The sequence below is a fragment of the Cyprinus carpio genome, chromosome B2, assembly GCF_018340385.1.
Source record: "Cyprinus carpio isolate SPL01 chromosome B2, ASM1834038v1, whole genome shotgun sequence".
Taxonomy (NCBI): domain Eukaryota; kingdom Metazoa; phylum Chordata; class Actinopteri; order Cypriniformes; family Cyprinidae; genus Cyprinus; species Cyprinus carpio.
In genome coordinates, this window is record NC_056598.1 from 17,290,625 (window position 1) to 17,301,615 (window position 10,991).

The 10,991-nt window shown below is 37.4% G+C and overlaps 1 protein-coding gene across 1 annotated transcript; it reads left to right on the forward strand.

The window, feature by feature from the left end:
• Positions 1–258: 258 nt before the first annotated feature.
• Positions 259–10,658, forward strand: ankrd33bb (ankyrin repeat domain 33Bb). The gene is made up of 4 exons (XM_019103084.2): positions 259–1,794; positions 8,260–8,389; positions 9,435–9,575; positions 9,707–10,658. The coding sequence occupies exons 1-4, from the start codon at positions 1,357–1,359 to the stop codon at positions 10,525–10,527; spliced, it is 1,530 nt and encodes a 509-aa protein (XP_018958629.2). The 5' UTR covers positions 259–1,356; the 3' UTR covers positions 10,528–10,658.
• The last annotated feature ends 333 nt before the right edge of the window (positions 10,659–10,991 follow it).

Sequence of the window (10,991 nt, forward strand, 5' to 3'; positions counted from 1 at the left end):
ATGTGTCATGTCTGAGCTACACAATGACCTGCCTTTAGTAGGCCACAATATTAAGTTGTACAGGGCTTATGAATCAGTGTTGTTACTGTTAACTAAAACTATTAAAATGCTTTTCAATAATTAAAATGCACAAAAAAAAAAAAAAAAATCTGTAAAAATAGGGCACAATATACTGTATAATTTTAGGGAATATTTTTTTTTTTTTTTTTTTACATGTGTTTTACAAGTATTTTGAATTTTACACTGCATTGCATTGTGTTTTAAAGTTAACAGAAATGTCCATAAAATTAATGGATAATGTGAAGAACAGCAGGATAAGCCAGCGGATAATTTTTCTTGGGTAATTTACCCAAAACGGCCTCTAGGATGTGCTGTTTCTGATGTTCTGTGTCCAGAAATATCAGTACAAACCATGCCTTTATACACCATCCCAACGCCACATAGTCCATGGATTGTGGTTAGAAAGCAGCAGTCTTAGTGTAGCCTAAAACATTGAAAGTGACAGTCTGCGTAGGTATGTTTGTTATTGTTTTTTAGGAACACAAATGAGAGAACAGCTTATCCACAGCAGCATGTTATTTCTGCTGTATCCAATTAACCTTCCACTAATCCAGTGGCTTGTGGAGCCAGCAGTGGATCGTGGTCAAATACAGGCTAGCAAAGTGTGGGAAGTCACTCTAGATGTGCATGTGAGTATCAAAGTCAACTAAAAATAAAAGCGATAAGAGTAATAGTGGTACACAGCAGTACAACTCGGATACAAAAGTCCTCAGTGGACAAACAGGCATCAGCTGTGTTGAGGGCTGTTATCCTCATTCTTGGATGCAAATTTGTGTTGCATCAGTTGGGAAATATACTGCATTGATTCCTTCAACAGTAAGATTACTGTTCAGCACATGTAACTATGAAAGGCAAGGGAGGAGTAGAGAGAGAGAGAGAGACACAAAGAGACTAAGGGGATTAGGAGGCTTCTCTCGAAACAGTGCCCATGCCAGTCAGAGCATTTTTCGATGGAAGTCCTTCATCTTCCCTTTGAAGTATTAGTGAATTCTCTTAACAAGAGACAGATTGGATCACAGAGCAAGTCAAGTGAAGAAAAAATGAGATAGTTTAGGTTAAAAAATTATGGTTCGGTATAATCAGAAACCAAGGCTGGACTTTAGTACAACCTGTTCTTGAAGAGCAGAAGATATGATATCTAAAAGGTGTCTCTAAAAGATCTTTAACTTCTGGTTCCAGTGTTTTTCTTCGCTTCATACTATTACTTGCATCGAGAACTGTTTTTTCACTATGTGACAGTCTCATTCTGGATCCAACACGATTTTTGCTTTTGTGTTCCACCTGTTGGATAGTTAAATGGTGCTAATAACTGAGAATAGTGTACTTCTGGTCAAAGATCACCAACACAGCACCGGCCACAACCAAGCGAGAGGCTGGAACAATGAGGAGTCCTCCACACAGAGCTCCACTTTCGTGGAGCCGACAGAGGACTCTTATTATGCAGATGATGAAGACCACCATCCTTCTGATGATGATGACGATGATGACGACGTCTACCAAGAATTTGAGGAGTTGGACTTTTCAGAACTACCAGATACCAAGAGCATTGTGTCGGAAGATTCCTTCTACCCACCTGATGATTCGCTCAACTTTGAAAAATGTCAGGATCCTGAGAGCCCCGAGCCAATCAGCTTCTTTAAAGCATGCTGCTCTAACAATACCATCATCGTCAAAATCATGATTAGACAAGGTGTGACGGAGGAGGAGGTGCGAGAGATGGACAAAAATAACAGAGTAAGTTTTGCTATGGTTGTGAAATGTATATTTTCTGTGCCACCAAACTTAAATGTAAAAAATGATTATTTTCAAACAGGTTTCCCAAACTCTGGCATTAGTCAGACAAACAGAAAGTCCCACCCACAAACTCACACCACTGGTTGAATCAATGCTATTATTCAGGATTCTCAGTGTTGAACGTCATGCTCTACAGCTACAAATGCATATTAGGCTGAGATAAGTGTGTTTTAACAAAATAAGCTTTAAATATTGTATTGAGCTTTAATTTTGTATTATCTTTTATTTGCAAGAGTATAGACAGGTTCCAACACCATGTTGTCACTGAATATCAAGGCTCACATTTGCCTCAAAGACAGCTCTGAATATATTTAATTGGTCTTAAAAAGTAAAAATATCTAGCGAGTTGGTCTTTGGTTTAGCACATCAGGTTGAAACATTATCAGTCATAAGAATTCAACTGTAGGAATATACTTATGCATGCAATGTGGGAAAATCTCTATCATTACCTTTTCTTTGAGTTTTCTGAATATTGGAACAATGAACATTTTAATTTCCAGAATCCATTCAATCAAACCTTGTGTTTAAAGAATACATTCTTGACTGGCAAAAGGCCTTTCTCTCCACTTAGCTCAGAGAAACTTACAATTATGACAATGTTGGTGATAACGGTGTCATGTTTATGCAAGGCTATTATCATTTCAAAGAGTCTTTAAGCACTCATGATCCACGCAGTGCTCCTCCGGGAATGAGCTCATGTGCTGAGGCTGTCTCCTTCCTCCATAAATATTGACATTGCGCTGAAGTGAGGCTGAGACTTTCATCCGTACATAAATGTGACATTAAAAGCACAGTCTATAAGGAAAGAAATCTGGCTTGGGTTGCAACATTTAGCAAAACATATTCCTTCTTGACACATGATGGAAATGTGTTGAGTCTATAAATAGATCGTAGTGACGTTTTCGTTGGCATGAAACCCACCACATAGTCAATACATGCAAATGGAATGATCTTTAAGTCCAGGAGTTTACAAACTGCTGCCCAGGGGCCTGCAAGGTGGTGCTAAGGGGTCTGTGGAAAAGTTCAGAGATAAAATAAAATAAATAAATAAATACAGGATATTAAGAGAAAATACAGAATTTCACATTATATTGTATTCCTTGTGCTTTCTAAATAATGTAATCATGAGATTAAACACAATTCGATTTAAAAACTTCATAGAAAGTAAAATGTATTTAAATATACAGTATATAGAAAGTGGCCTTTATATTTTAGGAAAAGGGTCCCCCTCATGGGAATCATCACATTCTGTGGCACCCTATATAAATAAAGTAATATTAAATAAAATAAATAACATGAAAAAACAAAAAATGTTTTTTTTGGCAAATGCATGATATAAGTTAAATTACTAAAATTACTACAACTAAAACTCCAATATATATGAATTAAAGCTAAATAGAATAAAACAAAACTAATAAAACAAAGCACAAAATTACTAAAAGTGAAAACAAACTAAAAAAATAAAAGCTAATACAAGATATTAATAAATACTATAAAATACACATAAATAACACTGATCTAGGGCTAAATGGGATTATACATATTCACAAAAGATTCAATAGATTTTTAAGTCAAATCTTTGTCTTGACTTGATGTCCAGTTGTGATGATCTCCAGCTGACATCTCTTGGGTCTGCACCCAGCCAGCTAAGCCCTGGAACAGATTTTTTGTTTGTTTGTTTGTTTGTTTTATTGACAAAATTTAAAACACAATACAAAAAAGTCCAAAAAGACTGATTCATACACATTTCACATATTTCCATTGTGGTCCTCTGTATTTTTTATTTTTTTTTAAATTGATGAACAAATAATAAGTGGAGTGCTATCCACATCAAGTTCAGAAACTCACAAACTTCAAAACATCAATGATAAAGCAACCATTTTTTAACTTCCCTTCTAAAAATACTATCAACTTATATCTCTTGAATACACCCAGGTAATTTATTCCAAGCAACAGAGCTAGTATATAAAAAAATAGTTTTTTTTTCTCCCCCATTTCACTCTTAAACCTACAAGGATATCATTATTACTCGCCCTTGTAGAATAACAGTAAACCTCTCTTACAAATACATAATAGGTAATTTGGAACCATTCTCTTTAATATCTTAAACACCATCACCAGTTTTAAAGTTACCATTTTTTCGAATTTTAAATCTCGCAAATGCATCAGTGGATATACTTTCAAAGTAACCCTACACAACTTATTTTGAGCAGTCTGCAATTTATTTTTTAATTTCTTTGAAATACCGCTATACCAAAAACTGCAGCATAATCAAAGTGTGACTGCACTAATGCACCAGCCAACATTTTTAAAGTTTCAGTATCTAAGAAGAAAGCCGCCTGTCTTGCTTAAAATTTTATTTGATTACAAATTTTTGAATGAGCTAAAGCAGCCATCTTTTCTCCTGTCAAATTACCGTCCAAAACACCACCCACATATTTCACTTCTCGTTTAGGTATAATAATTTGATCTCCAACCTTTACCTCTAATCTAAAACATTTTTTTCAATTTAGCAGCTGAGCCAAATAATATAACTTCAGTTTTCCCCAAATGTAAAGATGGCCTAAATGTTTTTTTTATAGCAAAACCATTTGGAGACCCCTTCAATCTCTCTACTTAATTCATTTTCAATATTTTCCTTCCTCTCATGAGACACAATTATTGCTGCATCATCTGCATATAATAAAAGCTTATTTGAACAGGCCATTATTACATCATTACATCATCATCATTAAAAAAGTAAAGGACCTAATACACTCCATATGAAATGGTCAAACAAGTGGGACAGACAGGTCAAACAGATGGGAGTTTGGATTGGAGTCCGAGATGCAGCCCAAGCAGATCGTAATCATGCCTGAGCTTTTAAAAGGCTCTCGAAGATGACAAAATACTGCCTAGACAGGGATTTTTTTTCTGCTTGTCATATGAGGAGAGAAACCCTCTTTTGTCCATTAAGCACAGAACTTATAATGTAAGCGTAATTCCACTCAAAGGAGTCTAGCTGTAGGCCATAAAAGCCTAAATTTGAATCCGCCAAACATTGTTATGCTAAATTATATGCAAGAATTGAGATGACTTCCTTCCTCAATGAATCATTTGAACTGAAATTGCATTGACTACTGCTAAACGGGTCTGTCTTGCTGAAAATAGAGCTAGTAATAAATGAATAGTCACCTATTGCCCCCCTCCTTTATGCCTCCACAGTCACTGAGACCATTTCAGTATTGAAAAAGGTAGTTTGCCGTACTTTGCCGCCTGGTACAAGCATTGAATTTGTTAATAAACATCTTATTTAACTATTCATCATTGTTGAATGACGCTCTATCTAGGACTGTACACTTGGTCTATGACTCAGACAGTGCAGTTTGACACTGAATGTTCTGACCGCAAACAGAAACAACACATGCATAGAAACAAATGGTTACTCACAGAGAGACAGAAAAACACTTGTTCTCCCCAAAGCAGAAGACTCTGTGGCAGTAAAAGACATGTAGCGTCTTTTAAGATTCTACAGCCCATTTGCATGTAAATGTCTCCTAACTAACACAAGCCCTGATCATTTGTTTAATACAAATCTTATTCTACAGCCATTAGCACAGGGGAAATTATATGTGCTGCACAGTTAAACAGCACCATTAAGTGCTAATATTTAATGATCCTGTTTATCAGTCTCGGGAACGATCAACCTGTTTGCAGCGCTGATAATTAAACAGAAAAATTGAAGGTTTTTGGTTGAGGAGTCCTGCTGTCTGTGGGGATGCACATCTAGTAGCTTAAAGTTTTAGATTTCACCTTGAAGTTTGCATTCACCTTCACTTTTGAACTCCTGTTGATCTCAGGGAGGAGAGCTTTAGGAGGTTAGAGAGGCTTTCCTTTACAATCATCTTATGACAGTGTGACATTTCGCTTCCCTGTAAGACTGTGTTGTGTACTCTGATATGATCCCTATGAAGTGTCACTGGGATCCACCACTAGGTTGAAATTGCAACATCTCATATAGTACTGGCTATGGCCTGCAATAACCTTTAAAACTGATCTATATATTTAAAAAAAAACAATAAAAACATTAATATTTACAAGGGAGCTTTGGTGAGACAATGCATCCTAAATTGTGTTAAAAAAACAAACAAAACAAACAAACAAACAAAAAAGATTTTACCTAGCTGCACATCGATTGCATTATAGCAATAATCATATTCAGTTTCTTGATATTCTGAAGTTAAGAACCATAAATGCCAGCAGACAAGCGCTCTGAGCCCAGAGGGAACTCCTTACTAAATCTTAGCTAATAGTCTTTATAGGGCTTACCATCTGCCTGTAGTGCTCTATAATCACTCACAATCTGGAGACATACAAGAAAACCAAACTGCTCTGTACTACTCAAGTAATGCCTCTGACCTCATACATTTGTTTTTATTTCCTCGTAACCCTCACTCATCTGTGCATTTTAGATTTGCTAAATTGTTTTGTGATTTTACATATGGTACTACACTCAGAGAGCGGGTCTCTTTGTGTTTGCACTGTATTTGTCTATGAGTCTTCAGCTGTACAGTTTGTTATGCTTGATTGTTAGACATTGCAAAGAAAATTGTTGTCTTACATTTTACTGTATTTAGATTCAGTGGATTATTTAGAGTCTAATTGACATTTTCAAATGTTAAAATACATTTTTAATATGCAATAAAAAAACTACTGTAAGTCTTTAACTAGATTTCCTTAAAACATGTTAACACTGGCTCTGTGGTGCTTTCAAAACATTGTTTGTTTGAGTGACACACACATACACAATGTACACTGATTTAACCAATGGCATGAGCATAAAGGAGGGGCTATCACATTTCCAACCAATGGAAGAAGAGGGGAGTGTTCAGGAAACCTGCTAGAAACAATCACTGCCTCCAATATGGTGTATTATGTAGTACATTAGATTAAAATATTTACTTCTCTACTGTTAATAAAGTATGTTTAACAAACACTGAAGACATCACTGCAGTTGAACCTCTCTTCTTGAAGTTCTTGATGATCCGGTAAATGGTTCTTTCAGGTGCAATATTCTTTGTAGCAATTTCCTTGCATGTGAGGCCATTTTGATGCAAAGCGATGATACTGTAGCTGCACGTGTTTCTTTGGAGGTAACCATTGCTAACAAGAACACAAGGATTGGAAGCGCTTCTTCCCTCCTTTTATAGCAATCAGTCTGCTCTTACAATCTAATTAGTATGATAGTGATTAACCTGACTAGTACTCATTCACACTTTCACATGCGCTGCTGATATGATTAGTCAATTAATGTTAGCTGGTAATTTTGTGTCAGGTTCAAAAAACAGTGAAATTATTTTTTTTGTGAAAAGTTTCTTTTTTTTGGCCAATGAAGCTTTTTTAGAAATTATTTAAAATGCATCTGATCACTCTATACAATAATCTAGAAACAATGTGAATGAACACCACAACAGCTTAAGCTGCAAACTTTGCAAAACACAAAATTTGTCACTGCCAAAACTTTTGGCCACGACTGTACATAATCCAGAAACCTCTACCAATCAGTGAACTGAAACAAGCAAATTAACCAAATGAGCTTTGTAGTTCCTGCCCACTCCCATGAAGCACTGCGAATGATCTCACTGACTCAGTCACTATATGCAAATTTTGCAAAAATCTTATAACTTTTAAACAATTACCTTTTAAAACCCCTATGGGAAAACACGGTCACACTTAAGTTTGGAGACAAATTTTCATTATTAATTAACTATTAACTATGGCTCTTGCCTCAATAAACTTGTTTATTAATAGTTAGTAAGGTAGTTGTTAGGATTCAGAGATCTAAAATATAGTCATGCAGAAGAAGGCATTAATATGTGTTTTATAAGCACTAAAAAACAGCAAATATGCAGGCATGCTAATAAGCAACTAGGCAATAGTGAGAATTTGTCCTAAAAGTGTTACCAAAAATCCTTTCAGAACCAAACCCTACTGAAAACATGGGGAGGCACTGTTGCACACTATGCTTTTTGCATGCTTGCCTATAACATTTTATTTGGAAATGCATTTGTTTTATGAAAATGTTTTATTTAGAATGTCTCACTTCATCTGTAATACCCTTAGAAATATAAAGTAGTGACTTTGCAGTAATACTGACTGATCTAAATATATGCTCCACTTACCAGTCTAAATATTTACTCTGAAGATCATGAGCTCATCGACCTCATAAATAAGGCCACTCAACCTCTCCTACCCTCAGAGTCTCTCCAGAGATGGATTTGGAAACTCATCCTCCAACAATCCCTGTCCTTAAATGAACTGCTATAGGGTTCAACCGCTTCAATGTCTCTGCAGTTTGCACGTTAAACTCTTTCTTCAGTAGTAATGACTGTTGAGATGACTCATATTTTTCCTCTCCGCTTACAGACGGGTCTGATAGTGGCGTGTTACCAGGGCTACGTGGATGTGGTCATTGCACTCTCTCATTGTCCATATGTGGATGTGAACTGGCAGGATAACGAAGGGAATACAGCTCTCATGACTGCTGCACAAGCAGGTAAGGGAAATGAAGGCATAAAATTACAACAGCAACTCCCAGTAGATCCCCCTGGGCCTTCATTTGGCTGTTCTATGAGACAAGAGCCAATATATTATCCTTTATCATGCTTAGGGTTAAAGTCGTGATGAAACAGAAGTAGCAACAAATCTTCTCTTCGGTATTTGGGCATATATCCAAGTGAAAGGTATTGCTGAAAAGGACAAAAATTAGGATGAGGTCTTGGTTCAGAAAGGAAGCATATATGAATGCAAGCTTGCAGTCATTTGTAAGAAAGGGACTAAATGATTGGAGAAGTCCAGCAACGGAACGGAAGATCAAGTTATGACATTTTGATGAAAAATAATGAGGTATAAAAAGAAAAGAAACATATGCATAGATTAACCATTCCAAAAGAACCCCCCCACCAAAAAAAGAATGAAAGACACTAAAAAAGCTTCATGGAAATGCCCTGACAACCCCTTAACTTTTGCATGTTTGCATATGTTTATATTGAATCTGTATTTTGGAAGCTCAGACAGTGGGGTGGTGGGGTCAAGTTTGATTCTCAAGGAATGCTTGAACTCATAGGCCTTATTTAGCATACACTGCAGGTCCTGGTGCCCAATTCTGATTTGTTGCCTATATTCGTTTTTTTTTTTTTACCATCTGTTTACACGTTCTTTCAGTTGTGACCCATATCCGATTCATGTGTTTACACTAGCCATACCATCTGACACATTGTGCATGCTCAAAAAATAATATGACATTATTCTTATAATGTCATATTATATGTTTACATGACAATCGCACTGGCACACATCTGATTTATCTCTGATTTATTTCCACATATGAATGAGGCCAGAAACTGATCCAAATGCATGCGTTTTTTTTTCTGATTACATGGTCATAAAACCAATCCGATCTATATCACATACAGTATGAGCAAAAAATTGGAATTGAGTCACATTTAACTGACAGTGTAAACGTAGCCAGAATGTTGCTTTGTATAAGTGTCTGCCAAATGCATTATTGTAAATGTATTCTATGTCCTTCTGAATTAAAGGTCACAGTATGATTACCAACTACCTGCTGAACTACTTTCCTGGGCTTGACACTGAGCGCAGGAACTGCCATGGCTTCACTGCGATGATGAAAGCAGCCATGCAGGGTCGAGCCGAATGCGTACGGTCTCTCATGATGACAGGTACAGTATCTATCATCAGCTTAAAAATTCACATGGGTTCCTAATTTAGTTCATGCATACGTAATAATCCATTTTGTTCCTTCATGTGGGCATTCATTTTCCCTCATTGTCTGATGTTTTTCGTTATGCAGGAGGAGACAATAAAGCAAGGGACTTTGGCCGTAAGCTGACTCCACAGGAATGGGCCCTGTTCACGGGCCGGTACGAGACCGCCAGACTGATGGCCCGACTGATGGAACAGCCGTGTGCCGAACAGTTCTGTGATTCTTACCACATGGAGTGGCCTATGCTAAGCAAACTGGTAGCTCGTTCAAAGGAGCCCAAGTCCTGCTGGAGAAAGTTCTCAGAGTGCGTCTGTAACTTGTTTACCTTCAGCATGAAGACCAACCCTGTGGACGAAGGCGCCATGGACTACATGGTGCGCATGACCACAGCTCTGGCCAGCCCATTCATAGCCACTGCCTGCCACACCGTGTGTCCGGGCAGCCCTCCGTGTGTGGGAAAACGTCGCCCTGCTGTCCAGGACATCATCCGTAAACAGCGTTTGGCTGAGCTGAAGAACCTTGGGACCGAGCGCCTCAACAACTATAAGCAGCTCTTCCAGAACTCCAGGGTGCTGCTGGTGCCGAAGAAGAAGGAGCGGCGTGCCAGTCTGCAGCCGCAGTTACTGCAAAGTGTCATAATGGCCTCCACCATGGCTCTGCGGAGAAGCAGCCTCCTGCCGCTTCACATGATGCGCAGGAGCAGCGTGCGTCCTGGGATGGTGGTTCCTAAAGTCATGCTGTGCAAAGCACCTCCTTCCACATACATCCCGGAGCAGCCGCCGTGCAGAACTTCAAAAGACTTATCGCACCTACAGATCCCTAAATGGAAGTACAAAGCTCTGAAGGAGGAGAAGAAGAAAGCTGAATGCATGGATAGGTTGAGACTGCCAGTTGGGAGGAAAAAGTGATGGCTTTTGATGCCTTAGTGTTTTTAAGGATGTTTTCTACTGTGAAGGCTTGTGGTGAGTGTGAGAGTCGTACACTACTCTTTTAGACTGCTGTGGACTATAAAATATGGATTTTATAATATTTGCTCTTACTGAAACATTAAGGCATAATGATTCTAAGTTATGGAAACAGCTAACAAATTTAATAGCTTTTTTGGTTCATTATCTTGAGGCAATTCATACTTGAAAGTTTAAGCATAATAATTTCAGTTTTTAATATTGCTCTCAAAGACTGATTTTTTGAAAGGGAGTGTTATATAAAAAAGCTGCTAAAACATGAACCATAACACTGAAGGAATAGCCTGCTATATTTGGTTTTGATATGTTCTCTTCTATTACCTCATCTCTTTGAAAGTTATTTTTTCAGTATTTAGTCTAAAACATCACTTGTTTTGTTGACATTCTAAGATATTCACACAGAAACT

What these genes read in the sequence shown, in the direction of transcription:
- ankrd33bb (XM_019103084.2), top strand. Translation starts at nt 1,357, where the DNA reads ATGGTGCTAATAACTGAGAATAGTGTACTTCTGGTCAAAGATCACCAA. An exon ending in AGATGGACAAAAATAACAGA is followed by an intron (nt 1,795 to 8,259) that starts GTAAGTTTTGCT and finishes CTCCGCTTACAG; the next exon opens with ACGGGTCTGATAGTGGCGTG. An exon ending in CATGACTGCTGCACAAGCAG is followed by an intron (nt 8,390 to 9,434) that starts GTAAGGGAAATG and finishes TCTGAATTAAAG; the next exon opens with GTCACAGTATGATTACCAAC.